The following is a 23,890-nucleotide window of genomic DNA, read 5'->3' on the forward strand; positions in this document are numbered from 1 at the left end:
CCGAGCTACACTTCACAAGGTGCTTTTTTGTTTTTGTTTTTTCCAAGGTATTTGAATCATCAAAGGTTAAAATTTGTACACATGTTGCTTCACTAGCCCATGCTATCTCGTCACCGATGAATTAGCCCTGCCTCGTTTGCTTGTCACGTTCTGCCATTGCCACCAACACCAACAGTTGCGCTAACTCCCGAGGAGCCAGCTCATCTACCATCAACTTAACCACAAAATAACTCGTATGGTAGTTGTTTTGCTTCGGCCAAATCCTCCTCCTACTTGCATTACAAGGAGTATGCATGGTACCAGCTTGAACATTTGATTCCAAGCCTAGGAACTTTTGTTTTTTCGAGAACAATGGTGAACTTTTTAAACCAAGCCTATTTCAATACCATAAATTCACAATGCCACCAAAAAAATAAAGGAAATAATTTGCATGCAAAATCAGATTAACAATACAAAATTATCATCATCGTTAAAAAATGGATAGTGATTTACCATTTTTAAATAATAAGGACACAATGCGATGTTCGTACATTCACAAAAGATAAGATTAGCCACGATGAGATAAGGACGACATATATGCAAATCAATAAAAATCCAAATATAGTGCTCCCGTTATCGGAAATAGAGCTATTGATCACATGATCTGCATCTTCCATTGTCCACACCGCTCCCACTGCAATCCGACAATTTGCGCCACTCACACTTTCGTGACACAATAGAAAGTACCGTCTTTTCGCACCAGTGACACCGGGAAAGGTTGAAATGTCGATTCAATCGGCTAAACTATAATAAGGACACAATACGATCTTTCTATATTCACAAAAGATAAGATAAAGCACTGCAAGATAAGGATGCCATATATGCACATTAATAAAATCCAAATATAGTGCGCCCGTTATCGGAAATAAAGCTATTGATCACATGATCTGCAGCGTCCACACCGCTTCCACCGCAATCCGACAACTTTTGCCGCACTCCACTAGCTTCGTGACGCAATAGAAAGTACACTATTTTCACACCAGTGACACCGAGAAGGTGGAAATGTCGTTTGAACGGGCGTCCGTCCCTGGTAAAATAGAGAGAAGATTTCTAAGTTTTATCGGGATGAGCTAATGTATCGTCATTGGCTACAAAAAAAAATATTGCGGTGCTCACAAAGAGGAAATAAAATATATGAAAATTTGGTAGCTATGTAATAATCTTATTACGATTAGAGCGAAATGGAAGGTGTTTTACTATTACCAAATACTATAACCACAGCACAATCTGCAAAAGATCCTGATAAGGATGGTGTAAATGTGGGTTATCGCAATGCAGCCATTTACAGAAAGAAATCCAATGGTGATCAACCTTATCGGTTATCCATTGAAATCCAGCGATTCACGGCCGTTCCACCATCGTCCTATATATTAGGGGAGGGAAAGAGGCTGTAGCAATATATACTCACACAGCAGATAGACTCCCACATAATCGAATGGTAACGGCGACTGACAAGCGGGGCTACCCCTAATCAGAGAGGAGGCTAAATCCGTGACTGCCAAGCGGGCAGGTAGGCAGCTACGAACACGGCGGTTCGTGCTCCTAAATTCGGGCATGCAACGGAAAGGGAAAGATTTACCCGCGGAAGAAAAAGGAAAGGAAGTTACTGCTCTCCGGAACAGCAGAGCACATTCGTCCCGAATTTACCCCTGGCCAACAAAATAAGCAGCGTGCATCGGCGGAGACGGCGACGGCGACCAAACCCCGAGCCCGCGGAAATTACTAGTTTGGGCCTCGTCTTCCCCTCACCACCAATCCATTTCCCACCCGTCTCCTCCCTTTCCTCCTCTCCGCCTGCTCTCCCTCCCCATCCATTCTTCCCCGGACGATGAACCTGTGGACGGACGACAACGCCTCCATGATGGAGGCCTTCATGGCCTCCGCCGACCTGCCGGCCTTCCCCTGGGGCGCCGCCGCAACCCCTCCCCCTCCCGCCGCCGTCCCCCTCCCCCTCCCCCAGCAACAGCCCGCCTTCAGCAACGACACGCTGCAGCAGCGCCTGCAGGCCATCATCGAGGGCTCCCGCGACACCTGGACCTACGCCATCTTCTGGCAGTCCTCCGCCGACGCCACCGCCGGCGCCTCGCTCCTCGGCTGGGGCGACGGCTACTACAAGGGCTGCGACGACGCCGACAAGCGCCGCCACCAGCCCACCCCGGCCTCCGCCGCCGAGCAGGACCACCGCAAGCGCGTGCTCCGCGAGCTCAACTCCCTCATCGCCGGCGGCGGGGCCGCCGCCACCGACGAGGCCGTCGAGGAGGAGGTCACCGACACCGAGTGGTTCTTCCTCGTCTCCATGACGCAGTCCTTCCCCAACGGCTCCGGCATCCCCGGCCAGACCCTCTACGCGGGCCAGCCCACCTGGATCGCCACGGGGCTCGCCAGCGCGCCCTGCGAGCGCGCAAGGCAGGCCTACGCCTTCGGCCTCCGCACCATGGTCTGCCTCCCCGTCGGCTCCGGCGTGCTCGAGCTCGGCGCCACCGACGTCATCTTCCAGACCGCCGATAGCATCGGCAGGATCCGCTCGCTCTTCAACCTCAACGGCGGCGGCGGAGGCGCTGGCTCGGGGGGAACCTCCTGGCCGCCCGTCGCGCCGCTGCCGCCCCCGCCGCAGCAGCAGCAGCCGGTGGTGGTGGACCAGGGGGAGACGGATCCGTCCGTGCTCTGGCTCACCGACGCGCCCGTCGGGGACATCAAGGACTCCTCCATCTCCCCGCCATCCGTCGAGATCTCCGTCTCCAAGCCGCCGCCGCAACCTCCACAACAACCGTCGTCTCAGATCCACCACTTCGAGAACGGAAGCTCCAGCACGCTCACCGAGAACCTCCAGCAGCAGCAGCAACCTCCACCACCGCGCCAGAACCAGAACCAGAACCAGTACCAGCTCCAGCAACAACACCAGCTCCACCTGCAGCAGCAGCACCAGCTGCAGCTCCAGCACCAGCAAGCCCAGCAGGGCGGGCCCTTCCGCCGGGAGCTCAACTTCTCGGACTTCGCCTCCAACGCGTCCGTCGCGGTGACGCCGCCCTTCTTCAAGCCCGAGTCGGGCGAGATCCTCAACTTCGGGGCCGACAGCACGGGCCGGAGGAACCCGTCGCCGGCGCCGCCCGCCGCGGCCAGCCTCACCACCGCGCCCGGGAGCCTCTTCTCGCAGCACACGGCCACCGTCACGGCCCCTCCTCCCAGCGACGTCAAGAACAACCCCAAGCGGTCCATGGAGGCCACCTCCCGCGCCAGCAACACCAACCACCACCCGGCGGCCACGGCCAACGACGGCATGCTCTCCTTCTCGTCCGCGCCCACCACCACGCGCCCCTCCACGGGCACGGGCGCGCCGGCCAAGTCCGAGTCCGACCACTCCGACCTGGAGGCGTCCGTCCGCGAGGTGGAGAGCAGCCGCGTCGTCCCGCCGCCCGAGGAGAAGCGGCCACGCAAGCGCGGCCGGAAGCCCGCCAACGGGCGCGAGGAGCCGCTCAACCACGTCGAGGCGGAGCGGCAGCGCAGGGAGAAGCTCAACCAGCGCTTCTACGCGCTGCGCGCGGTCGTGCCCAACGTGTCCAAGATGGACAAGGCGTCCCTGCTCGGCGACGCCATCTCCTACATCAACGAGCTCCGCGGCAAGATGACGGCGCTCGAGTCCGACAAGGACACGCTCCACTCCCAGGTCGAGGCGCTCAAGAAGGAGCGCGACGCCCGGCCGGCCGCGCCGCCGTCGTCATCAGCAATGATGCACGACACCGGGGCGCGCTGCCACGCGGTGGAGATCGAGGCCAAGATCCTGGGGCTGGAGGCCATGATCCGCGTGCAGTGCCACAAGCGCAACCACCCGGCCGCCAAGCTCATGACGGCGCTGCGGGAGCTCGACCTGGACGTGTACCACGCCAGCGTCTCCGTCGTCAAGGACATCATGATCCAGCAGGTGGCCGTGAAGATGGCCACCCGGGTCTACTCCCAGGACCAGCTCAACGCCGCGCTCTACGGCCGCCTCGCCGAGCCCGGCGCCGCAATGCCAATTCGGTAAAACCGAACTCCATCCACCAGGTAGCGAGGAAGTCACTCACTCACCCCCGTATGATCATCGTCAGTCGTCATCAGTTACCGGCGCCGCTATAGCCAAGCCAGACATCCATCCAGAAGATGGAGAAAGAAGACGATGATCATCACCATGTTGTAAAATGTCTCTTCATTAGGAGGAAGGATGGATGATGATCCTTAGCAGCAGGTGCTGGAGCTTGCTGCTCATCATCGTCGTCAGTCATGTTGTGTTTTTGCTAGTAGTGTGTTAGCAGAATCGAGCGCCCGATTTCATTATACCCTGATATGTTATGACTCCTGTGATCGATGATGGATCGGCGTAGTCTTACATTGAAAACTGTATATAGGACAAGATGGATTGCCATCGGTTCCTCTAGTGCTCGTTGTACCCGTCCCCTCCTGCCTGATTGTATGTACTGTTTCTTGGCCTCCCACCAAGAGAGCAGGATGATAATGATATCGCTTGAAATCTGAAATGGTTCTGGCGTTTGTTTACCTGGTAATAAGGGTCATATGCTCCGAAATCTGATTGCTTGTGTTTTCATCTGGTGCAAGAATGCTCGTATTGTTTTGTTGTGAAAATGGAATGATTGAAACATAGTCTGATTTTCTGCAGAAATCAGGGTAAAAAATTCATGACGACGAGGCTTTACTAGCATGAATGTGAGAGCAGGATGATATGATAGGATCGCTTGAAAACTGAAATGATCCCCAAATTTTGGTTCTTTCTTCATTTTATAGCTTGTGTTTTCACCTTTTTTCTCAAATGGAGGTTCAAACCCGGGGCCTCTGCAACAGTCTTACAAAGAGAATATAAAAATCAACCAGAAGCCACCATATTAGCGACAACTATCGCAACACCTATAAGCATGATGAAGGGAGTGACAACACCTATAAGCATGATGAAGGGAGTGGCTATGTCATGGCTGTTTGCCCTGACCTTGCGCCTACGCATCATCAAACAATGGAGGCTCCATGGAACCGCCTTGTTAGGCCTCCCATCGACGCCACCACGGCGCCCGTGCTACGCGAGTCCATGATGTCACGTCCGTCATCGAGGCACTGATGCGCCAAGCCATCGAGAATCGTTGTCCTCGACGATGATATGCACACCGCTCCACCTCTTGCCTCCACTATCAAGCAACTACTCCAAAAACAATGCCCCTATGAGGGAGAATGACTCAATGATGCTGCGTTGGCATGCGCTGTGTGATTTGTTGTCGAAAATCTCTCGTTTGGAGTCTTTGGATAAACCTATCTGGCGCCTTGAGGCTAATGGTTCTTACTCTGTTAAATCTTTTTATCGATGGGTTAATGATGGTGGGGTTAAAGTGCCACATCTTGCTGCGATCTGGAAGGTACAGGTCCCAGGACGTGTACAGATGTTCTTGTGGCTTTTGTCACAAAATCGTATTCTAACAAGGGATAATCTTGCAAAACGTCGTCCTGTGACTGACCAAACTTGCATGTTTTGTTCTGAGATTGAATCGGTTCATCATTTATTCTTTGATTGTGTTGTTTCCAATTTGATTTGGAAGATGCTTGGGTGTGTATTTCCTGGTAGTCATATTAGTAGCATTGATGCTCTGTTTGATGCTTGGTTATCTGGTGATCCTATTTACAATATTGTGGCCTCCTAGTTTCCTTATGGAAGACCCGCAATGAAATGTGTTTTCAGGGAAAGAAATGGTCGAGCATGCTAGTGGTCTGGGATCGTGCGACTTTTATCCTGAGAAGGTGGCGGCCAATCTACAAAGAATCGAGATCTCGGTTCCTGGATATGAATCTTCAGTTGCTGAATATCAAAAGGGCGGAATTATTGCGGATTGCCTGGACGGCTTGAAGTCAGATGCAGAGCGGGAGCGTTTCTTTATTGAAAATACAAACTGGTACTCTCCAGTTTGATTGTAATCTGGCAAAATGTGTATGCCCCCTTTTGCATCTGGATTATGGAAACAAAAGTACATGTTTAAAGAGTGCAGGAACATAGCTAGGGCTGCAAAAAGCTTGATGTAACCATCGCGTGCTACTTTGTTATCCCCTGCTTCATTTTCAATAAATTGGAGCTCGGGGGCTTCGGCTCCCCTGTTTTTCTAAAAAAAAAGAATGACGTTGAAAGTACCGCCATCGTCCGATCCATCCGAGATGTCCATATCTAAGGTTTCCCAAGAGCAGCACGAGTGAGAAGAAGTTGGCTGCAACGGCGATGCCTTCAACAAGGTAACATCGTGTATACGCCGCCATTGTCCGTCATAACCAGAGTCGGTGCTCGATTTTCACCGGCAGCCGCGCCTCCCCAACTCGCCGATAGGACTAGACGTGGGATCATGAGATCCACCACAAACAGCCGGCCGACCACATCCATCGAAGGAGGAGGCCACCACCATGCTTAGCGCGTCCTCATGCTGCGGGCCTTGCCCATGAGCACCTCCTGGTGTCGTCATCGTTGGAGACGGCGAGACGCAACAGGTGCTATGTAGGCCTAGATTGGGCCCACTTGTACCACACCGCCCGTCGCCGCTAGTTCGCTGAGTTGTCCTGGTTGTCACCATCCGCGCCAATACCACACCGGGGGCCTAAGCAAACGCTGCTGCTAAGACCCAAACAACGGCCGTTGAAATCCATGGACGCGCCACACATCCCGGCCTCTGCACCAACTAAGATCATACATCCATTTAAGCATGAGCTTGGGGATTTTTTTTTTTTAATCTTAGTCAAACGCCATGTTTGATCCTCAAGTATAAATAAGAATCTAAATTTGCGTCAATAAAGACTTAAAAAGACAGGTGTTGCATCCACTCCCTCAACCAGTGTAAAAGCTTGCATTTTCACCTGGTGCAAGAATGGTCATTTGTGGTCTCTTGCTTGAGACACTTGAGGTAAAAGAAGATGAGTGTCATTTTCTGCATAAACTCGGGGAAAATCACGAGGCTGTAAAACATGGCCATGAGAAGGTCGTGGAGGAAGAGAAATTGAAGTGTGTGAACACGTGATTTGGGTGGGTAGACCTCAACATCACACGCACGAACATCGGCAACGCCGGTCGAAAAGAAGGATTAGCAAGGAAGGAGAGGCGAGGCAAAGCAGCACGTAAAGCTATAGCTGCTCTCTCTCGGCAAAAACAAAAAAGGAAAAAAAGGAGACGGAAACTGTGGGGACGTAAGCGAGATGCGCGTTTTTTCCTGTGTTGTTTAGCAAAAATCCGACGAGGCACGAGTAGCGTGCGGCTTTTCTTCATCTTCTAGGCTTATCGCTCGTCTGGCTTAACGAACCAGCCAGGCAGGCAGCCATCGGTGGCGACAAGAAGGCAGGCCTACTGTTCGGCACTGGCCCTCCACATGCAGGCACCTGATCGATGTCGATACTCGCCTAATTATTTGTACTGTAGCTATTTGTTTTCCATCGAGCTGGAATTGTAGACGGAGCCCACAGTTTTCAGCTCTTATTTTTACATGCTACAAGTTTGTGAAACTATGAGTCTTCCTCATAGAACTGGGATTACCATTTTTTATAGTAAGATGGAAAGGAGTTCGTCCGTATGTCCTCTCTAAATGAGATAAAGAGGTTTGCGCTTATGAACTACTAATGGTCTGTTAAATACAAGTTCGAAACGTGGACACAAAGCACCAGTGGTCTAGTGGTAGAATAGTACCCTGCCACGGTACAGACCCGGGTTCGATTCCCGGCTGGTGCACTTTTTTTCTTATTAATAATACGAAATTTCCTCACATTTCAGCCTCCTAAAACCTGCCAGTCTTTGAACACTGCGGTCAAAGAAATTTATTGCATTTTTTGTCTCATGTATGAATTGAGGTCGAGGAGAAATGTTGAATGTCTATCTAGCAAGCTTAGAAATGCAGACTCGGGGTATAAATATACTAACTCAGCGATAAACCGGCCCATAAATTTATTGCCCAGAGGAGAAGCTCGACATTAACAGAGGCAAAAAGGAACACAGTGAAACTCATTCCTCTCGCGTAAAAAGGGCAAGGTATTGGCATGTCATGCAGCCATGAACCCGAAAATCATTTCTATCTCGGATATTTTCTATGGACAGATGTAAGTTACAAAAGAAAAGCATATGCTTTTTACATGTACAAGAAACGCACACAACACCCAACCCCTGTGTAATTGAAAAACTGTACATGCTATGTACTTGCAGCCACCTGCAGTCGCCCTGAAGCGCTACCAACCCCAAAATGTTCACACCGTCGTCAAGGAGCTGGGATTAACGTGTTTTTCGACTTGTGCGCTAAGAATGTCGCCGGTTGACATGATTTACAGGACCTGACGGTGGAGAAGGAGACGAGGACGGTAGACGGACCAGGGCAGGTTGAGGCGATGGCGCCGCCGTGAGGGCATAGGTGAGCCTTGAAGATGAGCTCTCGATGAGGCCTGCAACTCCGGCAGCGGAAGTCTGTGCATTGGATGGAAGGAACAGATCATGCTTCTGGTCTTTGTAAGCGCTCCATACCTGCAAATAAGAAATCTTAGTAAGTTGGTCCATCAAAAATCTACCTGTGCAAATTTTCATGATCTAATTATATGAACCGCAGAGTTTTGTGGACTCACGTCAGAAGCATTAAGGATTTCTCGAACTTTAGAACAATGTGCTCCTTCCGTTGCAAAAGCATGAAGTACCTGATTAGATGAAACAAAAGATGAGTACATCAAATATATCAAGCATGCAGAAATTTAAAATAGATAAATACCAAAATGCACCCTCTTACAGTATTTAGCCTATTGTACAGGGTCCAACATTTTTCACAAGGAAACATATTATTAGCTTTCAGGTTCTTCTGAATCAAATATCTTATATATAGTGTTTTAGCTACTCAAGAGTCAAGAGTAATGAGATTAATGCTCTGAAGACTCAATGACAGGAACTGAAGTTTGTCCAATTTTCAGGTTCAAATTATTCAGGGCATCCCTAAACTCAAGCAACCCAGTACCCAAAGCAAGCATAGACATCATCTATCATATAGCTCCTTATTGTGTGCAACAGCTGTCTAGAGACTGTATATGACCAAACCTTGATTGCACGTAACTGCTCAGTGCAATAGCAAGATTAACCTAAAATGCTATCGAGAAGATGATGCTTACCTCCACTGCTAATACACGACCAATTGAAGCCTCTGATTCATTCCACTTCATTTGGTTACAGAGTCCCTGCCTTCCACCAGCTCGCCAGTCGAGAATGCCAAGGAGCACATCAACAAGACCAACCCTGTTAAGATTCAAAGTAAAATACATACCAAAAAATAGTTATTGTACAGTTGAACATGACTTCAAACAGAACTCGGTTCACTGAAAACAGCAGTTCTCCACTGCGGAGAGTGGTTCCCTTGTTTACTGGGGGTAACACGGTTTGCCTGTGATCATGATGTACTAAACACTTTCAATGCAATGGTACACAAAGCTTTTGCGTGTTAAAAAACAAGATGAAGCAAATAGGTGACGGTAGTGGTAGGTCCTGGTTAGGATTTCTTGTCATAAAAAACATCTCAATGATGATGGTTTAATATCTAGACAAAAGGTGTTTTTCCATGTTTAATCAGGAGAACAAAATAGAAATTCATATGTTGTAATTCTTTCATGTCAGAAGAATGGGGTAAAGGCAGATGCTGCAAAGTACCTAATTTTCCAGTTAGAGAAAATAGTTATAATCGACAAGTTCTGATTACGAAGCTTTTCAACATAAATCACTACACGCAAATGTTATGGAGATTACTATACCATCATTTAACATTGCATGTTTATGCAAGCCTGTTGTTTAAATAATGTACAGTACCAAAGGCATTGAAAAGTGTTTTTGAAGGCTACTTCAAACTTTACAAAATCAGCTGAGATATTTGGAAAATGATATATTCTATTTTAGATTTAAAGACAGATAGATAGTTATGTAGGAAGTTGGAGCAGCTTACTTTAACCCCTGTGCAACAAGCGCATCTCTGGCGCGATTACCAGCGCCAACGACACGCTTTAGTGTCTCTAACGCCAGTATACTTCCACCTTGCCATCCAATTGCTTTCATAAGCAGTGCAACAACCTGCAAGGCAGTTAACAAATAGAACATCATGATGAGCCTTTAGATGAAATTCATGAAAATATGTGATACTGTCAATCATATTGAACTTGCTCTTTTGGTTTCTCTCCATTAAGTTCTGCAAAATAATATACTTCCCATGCTATAAAGGCAAACATGCTTCAAATTTAAGTAGTAAATTATTATTGTTGTTTCAAGATACCATAGCTACTGAAAAATTGTAACATGGAAGAAAAGGATTGCACAGGCATATTTTCTTTAAATGCCAAGGTTCACAATGAATTTAGTATTATCAAGCTTTGTCACAAAAATTCTTTAGATCAAATCAAATCAGTGGGCATGTTGATGCATCAGCAAAGATGCTCGAAAAAGTTCAATATGCAATATATATCCCTAAAATAGTTATAACAAATACAAATAAGGTTATAATTCTATACCTGAGGAGTTCCTGCACTCGTTGCTGCCATAGCTTCAGCACAAGTTGTGCTAGACGCCAACTGATGTAGTACTCGCAAACAACTAAGGCGAACCCGCTCTTGTGGAGTCTGCATGGTGGTCTCAGGGGCACTATCAGAGTTTTCATGCTCAATAGGTTCTGCTTGCGATCTACTTGTGTCCTGCCCGGATGCCATAGTGTCCCTTCTTCCCTCATAAGCCATAGCTGCAACCAGCTTTGGAACATAGCCTAGGTAACCAACATGGTCTGCAAGTGCCGGGTGAACACGCAACAAGGAAACAAGTGCAGCAGAAAGCAGCAAAGGAAGTTCTGGATCAACAGCATTTGCTTCATAGTGGGTAGCAGCAACTGAGGAAACATACTGATCTAGGAGCCCTTCAAGGAATCTTTTAGGGTTTCTCAGTGGAAACTTGGGATCCTTTAGGAAGAGTCTCACATAAATTCCACCAACCTGAAATTTGCACAGCATGATAACACATTAACAAAGCCAATGTTAAATGCAGATATCAGGATAATTAAAGAAGAAGCACTACCTGTGGTTCATCCTTCATTACATGTTGTCCAGATGGTTGTTCCGGCACATCCCAATCAACAAGGCGTCCTTTCATCTGCTCTTGATAGAGGTCTGCCGCCATCGTAGACAGCTGCGCAGAAAGAGAAGCTGCCATTGCAGGTGTCCATACAAGTTCAGGAGTTTCTGTCGTCTGTTCAAGAGACGAAACGACAGCTTCACCAGGTCCATCTCTAATTGCAGAAACCAAACCATCGGGCAAGAATCTAGCAAGTGTGATGGCCACTCTAGGACCATGCATTGGCTGCCCAGCAAGTTTGCCCAATAAGGATGCAGCTGCAGCTCTTTGCTGCATAGGGATTTCCTCTACATGATATAAAAGAAGTGAGTAATATGCTGCACACAATTAGATCTCTAAACTAGTGGGAGTAAACATGAAAAAATCAATGCGAACGTCAAGCAGTTAAAAATAGGTGCTATGATAAAACACACAAGGAACTTTACTTGTGGTGGATCAGTGTACTATAGTGGTAAGAAGTTCCAACTACAATTAGAAATTCAATTAATTAAACATACTATTATGCGTGAAAACAACAGCTATTACCAGCATAACAGCAAGAGCATGAAGAATGTGAGACATGTAAAATACACTTTAATATCAGAAATGGCAATATCCAGCTTCATACAAATATCTAAATATAGCAAAAAAACATGTGAAAGTAGAGATCGTCACCTTGAAGTGGTAAGATAAGTTCGAGAATGTACACTACACCACCATGCTTGGCAGCAGCCCAAGCCAACTCTGGTCTACTTGCCAAAGAATAGAGCACAGCAAGTGCTCCCTCCCTGCAAGAAGGATTGCAGTGGAGTATCTGAAATAGCAAAATGAGACTCGTCCTTTCTGCAACCATGGCCTCCAAACAAGGAGCATGCTTTGTCAAGAGAGAAAGAACACTTAAACAAATTTGTGGGATATTGCTTTCAGGAGGGACAGGCAGCGCAAGGCATTCAAAGAGAGGTGTCAATCGTTCCTTGGAAGCAAAAACGGCAGCCAAGCCCGGATTACTTGTCAGAAGATTCTGCAGCAAGAAAGAATGAAACACAAGTCAAAACATGTGCAGCGTACACAAAACACTGAGAAATGTGTTCCACAGGAGTACCTGAAGCGATGTTAATCCACTTCTGAGGTTCATAATCACTTCACAGTCTACACCAGTTTCATCTTTGCTGTCTTTTTCATTCAAATTATTCTCTCTTCCTTCATTGGCTGAGTCACTGGCTTCACCATTTTCCGTAGATGTATCAATCACCGAATCATGTTCATGCATCATGTTTTCCTCCGAATTTATGGAATTCCACTTTTGTACTAACCCTGCTATAAACTGAAGCAGAGCAATGCAAAAGCCTTCCTGGTCACTTATTTCATAATCTGGCTGATTGTTGTAAACCCTCAAGTAGACATCACCAACATTCAATTCTTTTGACAAAGCTTGATAGGTGAAAGACTGTGATTCTGTCAAATCGTACGAACCATCAGGACCTTGACTAGTTCGCTGCTCATCTACAAATTTGAGGAGCTCTCCTCTGGTTGAAGAATTCCATATAATCTACAGCAAGAAGGAAATTTTCTTAAGCTAAAAATCATCTCCACACATACAACTAAACAGTAGTAGATTACTGTGCAACAATCTCTGATGTACAAGATACATATGTACAAAAGATATGCATTCAGTAACGAAATTCTGGCAAATGTTCTGGCAGGGAATAATTATAATACAATTGAAAACAGGGCATATAAGGATAATATACAATTGAAAACAGAACCTGTTACCTCTGGTGACTCCAAGTTTGAATTCAGATTAGATAATAGCTCTTTGGGTGGGTAGTTTCTCAGCATATCAGCAAGCCTGGGAGTAAGAAGTGCTCTTAGTGTATTGAAAGCAGGAAGGTTAGATGGGCTTGCTATTCCGTCACCACCAAGACCACAAAGCTTTGACAAAGCTTGAGCTGTATGTATTGCATGAAGATTTTTGGCAATCTGCACCCTTGCCCCAACACCATGTGATTCATTTGTCTCATTCTCCTCTGCTGTCGAATCGTATTGAAGCAGTAAGGGCAAGACAAACCTGCAAATACATTTGAAATGGATGTGTCACTCATATAGCTTTGCATTTTTCCTACCTTTTCTTTTGCCAATGCATATGCCATTTTGATTTAGCCAAAAGAAATCGAATGTAATATGTACAGAAGAATTTATTCAGTACTAACTCCATGTTAATGTAGCTTTTTTTCCATTAGGAGGGAGGGGGATCATGTTATTATAGTAATAGCAAAATGATGGCAGGGCAGTACCATAAAAAGCCAGCTGCTAGAAGAGCATTTTGTAGTTCAGATGAAACTGAAACATTAGCAGCTGTCTGCAGAGCAGCATCCACAGCTGAGGGAACAAATTCAAGTTCTGTACAGTGCACAATGTCCTCGACAAGGCCACCAAACTTAAGAATCTCAAGTCTTCCTGACTCAAACTGGCTGAGCACTGAGAATGTGTGCATTATGTTGGTGACTATTCTTGCTGCTGGTTCATGTGCCGGAGTTGTGGGCTGAACGATGCCCATGCAACGTGAAAGCAGTGTTGCCAACAATGGGATACCACTGTCTCGTATAAGCTCTTCTCCATTTAATGATGATGATGCACATCTGGCAGAGTATGAGAAGAATAAGAGGAAAAGGATATCCACTAAATTAAACAGTTCCCAGAAAAAAGACATAAAAATAGCCAAACTGAGTTTATTTTAGCTTACGTCAGCCAAATTAGCTCTGAAGCGGCTATCAAAAGAGGGGCCCTATCAGATGAAAGGAAATTGCTATCATCCTTGTCTACAGTAACTGCATTTAGCAACATAGGATAGCCAGCATATTTGAAAGGTTCCAAGACATGTCCATATCTCTTGTACAAGATGCACTGTGCCTTAAGCAACAGTATAAGCCTCCAGACCTGTGGTCCCTGCAATCCTTGCATACTTGCCTACATATATAGATAGTAGTAGATTCACAGTAAATATCCTTAAAAGGACTCAATGTCAATAATCAGCAATGTGTGCATAATCTTAACAATACTCAATATTTCTGCACATGCTCCATTTTGCCTCGCTCCAATTTGTGATACACACAAAAGAAAGCTTACCGTACTGTTACCCCGATAAATGAAAAGGGACAGAGCAGTTTTAATAGAATAAGAAACAAAAAGGCAAAACATGGAGAATGGCTTCAAGAAATGCTTTTCCATAGAAAAGATTTAGAGATCTTTAACACGACAAAACTTTAGCTGATGGAAAAATAAACACCTTATATTCTTCCTTTAAAAGGATAGCATAAGATTTACTACTCATTTTACGTTGTTAGCGATTATCCTCCCCGGGAAATTAGTCCAAAAATAATCCAGTTATAGCATGCCTAACACCATATTTCGAAAAAAAAAGCATGCCAAACTCCATTTGACTAAGGCCTTTATCTTTAAATTTATCGTGCCTCCCATTAAATTAAACTAACAAATCAAACATGCAAAAAAGTGGCATGGTATGAACGGACATAGGAACTATGAAGTACCTGCAATCGCTCGTAAGCCTTTTGTACAGCAACAAACTTTTCTCTTCCCTCAGGGTTCTTGTCTGGATGATATTTTATTGCCAGCTTCCGATATTGGCGCTTAAGCTTCTCTTCATCAATGTTTTCAATATTTTTTGCCAAATTGGCCAAATTTAACTCAGACGACTTCTTGCTACTACCATTCTCACCAATTACAAGATCATCAAGAGTAATCTCCAGTATCTTGCAGGCTTCTTCTTCAGACAAATCCATTGGACGGCGAGTTAGCTCTTCACGCCACATTGCCAGTAATGACTGTAAGAACTCTACGTGTTCAACAATGGGCCAGTTGGGAAACCTGATATCATCACATAGGTTCCGAAGGTAGTAACGATGGCACCACATCTCATCCTTCAGATTCGGGTAGGTCACAGGTGGCATAGGAGCATAATCATACAATGAATGGCAATGTTGAGCCAATTTCTGAGAAAAATCGCCCAGATGCTGCAGAACCTGAAACTCAAATGGAATGCACAACAGTATTTGGAAGTGAGATTATAATGCAGATAATTTTTTTTAAAAAAAAGCCTTCAAAGTAGCAATGAAGTACCTGACGGATAAGATGTTCTGCCCTCATCTTGTGGGTCCATATAATTTCTGGTGTGTCAGAATCAGACACCATTGCGGCAGCAAAAGCAGAAGGGCCACTGCGTTCCAAGACATACAACAATGATTCTGGAAGCAGGCCACCTAGTACACTACGCTTTGCCAAAGGCAATGATGAAGATACGGCTGCCTCTTCACCACCATGAAAGGCTTGATGAGTATGTGTGGCTGAAAAAAGTTGTGCGATTGATAGGAGATTTGAACCAGGGTATGCCAATGCAAAGTAGAAGGCGCCAGTACTATATAATCGAATCATAGCTTTGGGGTTTCTTGTGACAATAGCCTTAAGCAACGAGGCAGATACTTCAACAATGCTTGGTTCCCCAGTAAGGATGGCCTATAAAATTTGAAAAAGGGACTTTTTGGTCAGTGTTTGACCGGTAAAATTATTCCAGAAGGCGTGAGAAATGAGTCATAATAACAGAATAACTGATCAGTTACAATTTATCACAAGATAAAGTATGAGTTTTACTAGTATCAACAACAGATTATCATAAACACAACTGTTAGATTGTTAACGGCGATAAGTTGCTAACAGGTTAACTAGTGACATACAATTCATGGAACTTTTAGGGGATTGTTATTACTTCAGCAGCCATACTATTGCTTAAATTATGTTTATCAGATGTTCCTATATGTATCCAGTTGTGAACTAAGGGTTATGTTAGTGGTATTTAACAGAATAAAAGCCCATGTCATGCACATGTATGATATATTATAAGCAGGATAATACAAAGTAGTTTCCGCTGATGATGAACACAACAAACTTGAGGCTAAAGAACACCTGAGCAACATGAGGAAGGCATCTTGGACTTGACAGTATACGTTTCACCATAGGAGTTGGGGTAACTATCTCGCCCGCATCGTCAAGATCAGAATGTGCAGATGCCATACTATGCAATATAGACAATGCAGCATCCCCAATCTGTTAACAAAAAAAATCACGAGTCAACGACACTAGAAAAGATTACATGTGGGTGCGTGTGCACATGATCACAAAGCTGCAGACCGAATACCTGAGTAGAAGTCAGAACAGGTGTTCTAACAGAAAGTGCCCAACGCAGCTCTCGGATGTCACGTAGTCTTTTCCAGTCAGACATACTGGAAGCCCAACATTTTGTTGTCCAATCAATTGACTTCTTTGACCACAGCCTTCTAATAGCATCCTTTTCAAGTGGGCCAACTTTTGTACCATCTTTGTCAATATACATCCACTCTTTCGAAGGTTCCGTAAATGCAGTTGATGCGATGAGATTAGACTGCAGAGGAATAGCTGTCCGCTCAGATGCTTCATGAGCGACAGTTAACAAATCAACAGCCAAAACACAGCCTCCAACAAGAACACACGCTTCAACATTTGAAAGATCATTCATGAAGGCCTACAAATACAGGGGAAACAAAGAAGGAAAATTTATCAGTCACATCAGCAAAAACATATTAATGATTGGTTTCAATAACATTGTATAGAATTATGTTCCACAGGTATCTAAAGGGATTTATGGATGACACTGATATATAACTGCCAGTACATCCATGTGAACAAAGCTCATTGTTGTTTCCATATCTACTGTATCTTATATTCTTATGTCATCTTACCGGATGATGAAATGGGGGAGTGGGGGAATCAAATTAAAGCGGAAGTTATGGTATAGCGCAACCAACCTTTAACAGAAGTAGCAATCGGTGCCTTAAAGCCCTATCATCTGTTCTGTCTAAGAGAACTGTAATATGTGCTGTGCCATCAAAAGGCCCAATAACTTTGTAATGTTGTTCATAAACTATAGCCATTGCCCTTGAGCAAAGATCTCTTACTGACGAACCTCCACCTCCACCAAAGCCATCCAATCTTCCCATGTCACACCAATCATCAGATGAGCCCAGTTCATCAGGAACTGCACCATCCACAGTGAGACCAATATCTGCATCGCACAAGAAACGATGGTATAGAGCTCTAAAAAAAGCAACAGGATCACGTAGTGGAAAATCCTGTGCTCGGTAGTTGCTTCCACTTTCAAGCAGCAACCGCAGGTAATATTGCCCCACACAGACTTCTTTCGACAAGCTAGGGTAGCTAACCAAAAATTCAGCATAATTCCAGGAAATTCGCGGTAAAGTGTCACTACTACCATCATCCTCACTGACTGAACTTCGGGGGACAATATCATCTGTTCTTTCTTTTTCAACATCAAGGTTATGAACTTCAGCTTGCAATGCTTCCCTTAATTCTTGTCTGGTGCGTTCATTCCAAATCAAATCTGCTCTGTTGTGATCTAGACCGAACGCTCTCCAAAATCCATACCAGTTACACAGTAGCCTGCCAGATCCCACAGGAGTGTTTTCCACCACAACCTGTGCAGGAACTGAGAAATCTGAATGTGACGACTCAATAAGGTCACCATTGGCAGTGGAGTCCACCGAATAAGGGTGTGAATTCAGCTGTGGTATTCCAAGTTGATGATTCTCAGGAACAGCCTCAGGTAAAGCACCATGTGGAACTGCACGAGAAGGGTCAACACTTGTAGCAGGAGAGGGGGTGTGGACAGTTGAGTACTGACTGACATGTCTCTGTTGGACATCCGCTCCTCCATAAGGACCCACATTGGTGTGCCTGAAGAAATCTCCATCATCCACACTATTTGCAGGCATTCCTTGTTCTGGTGTTTCCGTACTCTTACCACCAAGAGCCCTCCTCTGCTGAAGTATTCGCCTCTGCCTTCTGCTTAGTGGTACTTCATCATACTGGTTCTGAGAATCTTCATCTGACCTCGTATGAAGATAAGCAACAAGTCCAGGAGGAAGTATTCTTGACAGCAAATCCAACGCGGGTTGGTAAGAATCAGCCCACAGAGCAACAAGCTGCCGACTAACATCACGCCGCTCACCAGCAGGGAAGAAGAAAGCATTTAGCAAATGTCTAAGAAGCGCACCATCCTTCAAGGCAGCATCGCGCATAGACTCCGCTGCTATTGCATCTTCCTCGGCAATTGTACGCATAATAACAGAAATTGTCTCTCTTACACTTTCAGCAGGGTGTGCAAATAATGCAAACAATCGACGGCGTAAACCAGCAACTTGACGTAATAACTCAACAAATGTAGCATGTTGGGTTGTTTCACCATGGGGGTCACAAAGCATAGCCTCAAGGATTTCCACAACAGACAGAGAAAGTAATGGTGAAACAGATAATGGCTTCAATCTGCTAACAAGGACTGGAACATAGATCGGTTGTGCAAAGAGTACAGACTTAGCATGCATGTAAGTAGCATGGGACTCTCCCCTTGTATCCATCAACATCGATGTATCACCAGGACCACCACCAATTAGCATAGCCACAAGCCCTGCAGCTTCAGCTGCCACTCCCTCTGAGCCATTCCTAAGCAAACCCATTATTCTCCCAACGGCAACTGGAAATGCCATCACATGTGATGACACACTTCTTGATGTAAGTAGCCTTCGTAAGCATGCAACAAAACCCATTATCGTCGCTGCTGCTTTTGGTGATGGAGGTGGAAGAGGAGGAGCATCTGCAGGAAGGTTTTGTGGTGTGGCTGGAAGAAGACTAATTAAAGCCATTAGGACCACCTCAGGCACTTCAATATTGGTGGGTACTCCAGTATATGGTATGCATGCATTAAATTCCCTTATTCTACGCCATAATCTGATTTTTGCTCCAGGAATAGTGTCAGATGAAGCTACAGCCTCTTTTGCAACTGCGGCTAAATGTTTTATGTACATGTTAGCAGCTTCCATATCAACAGCGGCATGATGGGGTATCTGAAGATTGGAGGCCCCACAAGGTGGATCTATACGATGACCCGGCATAGTCAACCTTGGCAGCACTGGAATTGCACACTGCCTCTGCAAGCAACAAGGATATTAAAATTTTAAATAAAAATGATCGTAAGACCTCATAGAGATCGATGTGAGCATAGTAGACAAACACATGCAAGATGAGCATCAACTAATAAAAAAGGAAGCGTGAATCATGCTATGCATTATAAGCGTGTGACATTGATATACTAGAGGAGTGGAACTGTAGAAGAAATTCATGTTATGGTCACAAGAAGGTTCAATCAAAATATTACAAAACAGAGCCACCAGTTGAATTGTTTTGATATGTAGCAGGTAATTATGCAGTCCTTGGAGCAATTTCTATCATGTAACACTATACCACATTAGGTGATCAGCAACTATTCGCTACATATAAGACATGTGAAAATTTGCACTATGGTAGTGAGATTAAGTGAACGAATTATGATGGGGCCAGATATGGTACTTATCCAGATGTTTTAGTCATCACACTTCTAGTGCATAGCAAGCACTTCGGTGTTTACACTTAAGTAATTACTAACATCTAAGCTGTATATTGGGCATATAGAGGAGACACATATGAAGCTGTACTCCCCGCACAGTTGTTCAGGCACAACTGAAGATAGTGACTGGAACCACAAACTAAATTCTAACCAGGAGATATCTCTTTATTGTTTGTTGAAAAGACTTATGTGCTAAAAGTGCATGTGAGACACTTCACACTTGCTAAGCAGTAAGCACCACAAAACTGAATACTGAAATATATCAGTGTAGACCTGGTATCATTTTCTGCCTACACAAAACAGCATATCAACTCCATGTTACATCAAGTGGTGCAAAGTTGAGAAAGATCAAAGAAGAGATACCTGTGTTTGTAAAACATCAAGAACTGTTGCAATTAAATTATCACGGGACGTACTTGCATATACCTGAGTGAGAAGCAGACAACAATTAGAATGTGTTCCTGGTATCGCATAGAACCATTATCGCATACTTACATGAATTGGGCAACCATCATTGAATTCAAATGCAAACATCTGTGGCTCTTCTGCAAATCGTACAAGGGCACTTACTGCTGAGAGAGGTCGGACAATGGTAGCCTGGAAAAATAAGATACAGTACAAGCAAGTAAGAGACCTAACATACCGAAGTTGTAACATTAAGAAGAAACAGAAACATATCCACAGTTGATGCAGGTGCCCTTAGACCTTGTACTCAAGACTACCATTTCTTGAAAGTTGAATTGCCAATTGCAGGATAGTTGCACCATGAGTGTATACTATAAAAGTATCAGTGTGAAAGATTTATACAAAAATGAGGGGGGAAAAGCCTACCTCGTAATTCTCAGGGCGTCTTTCAACAAGTGATGTATTTGTAAGAACGAGCTGTCGAGAAACAGAATCACCCTGCTCTCCAAGTCCTCCCCGTGGTCCAACACCCAAACTCAAGCTCTCAATACAAGCAGTGCCATGTGCAGCAGGACGTAATCTTATTACTGACCATTCTCCATGTCGAGTTTCAGCAGCTCCAACTGCCTCATTAGCTAAATTGAAAATCAAACGAGATGATAGTCACAAGCAACATAGAGAACATCAATGTAAGTTTTATTCCTTTGTTGCATAGTAGGTTTGATGGCATCGCAGATACACTTGAAACTAGTGCGTGAGATAAATGTGAATTTATCGACCAGTCTGCAACTTGGTAGAGACTGAGAATAATGCATTGAAGCTGTATATACTCCATTCGTTCACAATTACTCTGAGTTCTAGGTTTAGTCAAAGTCAAACTTTACAAAGTTTGACTAAAAACTTAGGAAAATCAATTAATATCTAAAATATAATATTAGTACTATTAGAATCATCCGGAAATGTATTCTTATATTATATAAATTTACAATTATGGATGTTGATATTTTTCATAAATGTTTGGTCAAACTTTAGAAAACTTGACTTTGACTAATGCCAAAACGCAGGGTAAATAAAAACGGAGGGAGTAAGTAAATGTATGTGCAGCCTCATCATCATCAGACATAGTCACCTAAAAATCTATCAGTCCATTCCAAATTATAAGATGTTCTAGCTTTTTCAAATCGTATGTATCTAGACGCATCTCAGTGTCTATTCACTCACTTCAGTCCGTATGTAGTCTACATTGAAATATACAAAACATCTTATAATTCGGAACGGACGCAGTACTCAATATCCCTGACAAATGACATTACAAGTAAAATTCTTCATCAATGGAGATACAATGTTTACCTCTCCTTGCTATAAAGTCAGCAGCTGTCATTGACTGTGAATTGTCCACGGAGAGAGATAATCCAATCGATGACTTGGCAGTTTTTGTCTAAAAGATAGCCAACATTAGGACGATACATCAACTTGTAACAGGCAAATAAGCAACTAACAAAGAGGAAAACAGAAGGGTGTACCAAATATGATATAATCACAGTGTTTGTACTGCCTGATGCAGCCATAAATGCTTTCGACTTCCTTCCATAAAGAGGGCATAGTACAAAGCCTCCACCTTCAGCACTCCTCCTCCCGTAGCTATCCCCCAGGAGCAAGATAGCAGGAGAATCCATATCTCTAAAGTCCAAGCACCAGCGCAGATTACCAGAATGTACTTCGAGGAGCTCAATTCCCAATGAAGTGACCTTAATTTTCTACATAATGTTTTTCAATACCAGTAACCAAGGTATTAGATGTTAAACAACTGATGATTACAAAAACAGTAGATTTTTCTGAAAGAGCGTAGTGTGAGTAAATGACAGAAGATAATCAGCTGCCCATCTAACAATGCATCAACCCAGTGCAGTGATGCTCATTTATTTGTACTAGCTACTTGAATACTTAGTTTCAGCAAGTATTGCAGGCTTGCGACTAGCCATTTATTCTAGCACAGTTTAAAAATTGGCATTCACTTCTTAATTGTCCACAAATAGAGAGATTACAAGCAATTGCGCAATAAATAGTATTATACAAGTATGCTAGTACACTATTTTTTGCTTCCCCTGCTGCTAGTAGCTTTGTAAACTAAGTTTGGCATAGAAAAAATGGAAGTATATGACACAATGTGAAGACCATTTGTTTTGATTTCCTTTATCTTTGTAGCTTTGTAAACTAAGTCCCGTGTTAAAAAAAGACTGACACAACTGATTATCAGCAAGGATTTTACTACCAGGATAGCTACAAACAGCAAATTATTTGGTTCCAGTGCAGATCTAAGAGACTGTACTCTTCTCAATCCCACCTCATTTGGCTAATTAGACAAATTCTCTGGCTAGTTAACTGATGCATCCCTTTAGATATAAATTTTCAGTAATGCAGTTATTAGTACTCTACTATACACCCAAAAGCTGGGTTAGATTAGCACAAAAGTATCGGCAATGATAGAATCCAAACATGTATTATTATTACGAAAAAATAGTAGAACAGCTGAATAGTGCGCAGGAGATAAGATACGGAAGGCGTGATGGGACAAGCGTGAAGAACTTACGAAGGGTGCCCACTCTTGTGAGCGGCGGCGGAGGTGGAGGACGGGGAACTCGACGACGGGGTGCACGGGGCGCAGGCGGTGGAGCTCAGTGAGGATCCCGGCGCGAAGCGGCGAGGAGAAGCGCATGGCCTTGAACTTGCCCTTGCCGTCAGTGCGGACACTGAGCGTGAACTCATTGGCGTTGGAGTCGGGCGCGGCGCGGTCGAATTCGGCGCCGAAATCATACGAGTTGGTGACGGCGAGCGTGGCAGGGTCGAGCGTGACGACGCCCGAGGCCTCGATGCATAGGATCCGGCGGTACCTCCCGCGCCACGAGTGCTTGACGACGAAGTACCTGGCGAGGTACTCGGGCTCCTCGGTGACGGCGGAGGAGGAGGCGTCGGCCCCGGCCGCGGGCGGCGGGGCCGAGGCGGTGTGGCGGCTGGCGAAGTCCATGTCCTCTAGGAGGCCGCGGCGGCGGGCATTAGGTTTCCGCCAGGGGAGCGGGAGCTGGAAGAAGGTGGGTGGTTGCGCCTGCGCCGCCGGGGAGTGGCGGGAGTGATTCGCCCCCAGCGCGGCCGATCTGGGCGACGAGATCCCCTCACCCCGACGATCCTGCCCGCGCGCCGATCGCCGGAGACCGATAGGGTGGTCGGAGATTGAGAGTTCCTTGTCTTTTCGCTGGCGTCTGATTGATTTCCGTTGAATTGATTTGGCTTTTTGTCTATTAATTTTGTGCTTTTGTTGGAGAGGAGCTGTACTACCTTCCCTTCTCGTTTTTCCAAGGCCGTAATAAAATCATCATCGTCGGATCGTGCAACGAGAGGTCACTCGACCCACCCTGACAAGTTCTCTCCATTGTCCACATCAAATTTATTTATTATTTTTAATACTATAAAACTAATAAACATGCCTTTCCTCAACTTTTTTAAAGGGAAATCGCGAGCTTTATTAATCAGAAAACACACAATGAGCCGTGAACTGAACTGAAAAAGACGGAGGCTCAACCCAAGAAAGTGTCCGTTCCTGTAAACTCACAAATTTTGCGTAAGAATGAGCCGCTTGGTTAGCCTCGCAACGGGCATGAACAACATTAAACGAAATAAAAGGCAAACTAAGCTCGCTAATTTCTTCTAAGACTAGTCTAATCACAGAACGAACAGCTTCTGCCATCGATGAACTAGAACCTCGCAGTCCACTTCAAAAATGACTTTACTGAATCCACTTTGAACAACATAAGCACAAGCATCACGTAACGCCAATG

General features: G+C 45.0%; 2 protein-coding genes and 1 non-coding gene across 3 annotated transcripts; 2 read left to right on the plus strand and 1 right to left on the minus strand.

Annotated features, from left to right (window-relative positions):
- The first annotated feature begins 1,509 nt into the window (after window positions 1-1,509).
- Window positions 1,510-4,569, plus strand: LOC124706335 (transcription factor MYC2-like). The gene has a single exon (XM_047237993.1). It carries the CDS (start codon window positions 1,868-1,870, stop codon window positions 4,058-4,060), a length of 2,193 nt encoding a protein of 730 aa, XP_047093949.1. The 5' UTR covers window positions 1,510-1,867; the 3' UTR covers window positions 4,061-4,569.
- A 3,128-nt stretch (window positions 4,570-7,697) lies between these two features.
- TRNAG-GCC lies at window positions 7,698-7,768 on the plus strand. Its single transcript has one exon. It is a non-coding gene; the product is annotated as a tRNA-Gly (tRNA).
- A 252-nt stretch (window positions 7,769-8,020) lies between these two features.
- LOC124706336 (dnaJ homolog subfamily C GRV2-like) lies at window positions 8,021-23,419 on the minus strand. Its single transcript, XM_047237994.1, has 22 exons — window positions 22,648-23,419; window positions 21,581-21,814; window positions 21,408-21,495; window positions 20,484-20,692; window positions 20,148-20,249; window positions 20,016-20,078; window positions 17,002-19,197; window positions 16,356-16,718; window positions 16,124-16,264; window positions 15,284-15,676; window positions 14,695-15,186; window positions 13,890-14,113; window positions 13,441-13,785; window positions 12,920-13,214; window positions 12,249-12,695; window positions 11,822-12,167; window positions 11,111-11,454; window positions 10,558-11,028; window positions 9,999-10,123; window positions 9,178-9,301; window positions 8,647-8,715; window positions 8,021-8,548 (listed from the first exon to the last, which is right to left on the minus strand). Exons 1-22 carry the CDS (start codon window positions 23,080-23,082, stop codon window positions 8,327-8,329), a joined length of 7,728 nt encoding a protein of 2,575 aa, XP_047093950.1. The 5' UTR covers window positions 23,083-23,419; the 3' UTR covers window positions 8,021-8,326.
- Window positions 23,420-23,890: the final 471 nt, after the last annotated feature.

This window comes from Lolium rigidum, chromosome 4 (assembly GCF_022539505.1).
Source record: "Lolium rigidum isolate FL_2022 chromosome 4, APGP_CSIRO_Lrig_0.1, whole genome shotgun sequence".
Lineage (NCBI taxonomy): Eukaryota > Viridiplantae > Streptophyta > Magnoliopsida > Poales > Poaceae > Lolium > Lolium rigidum.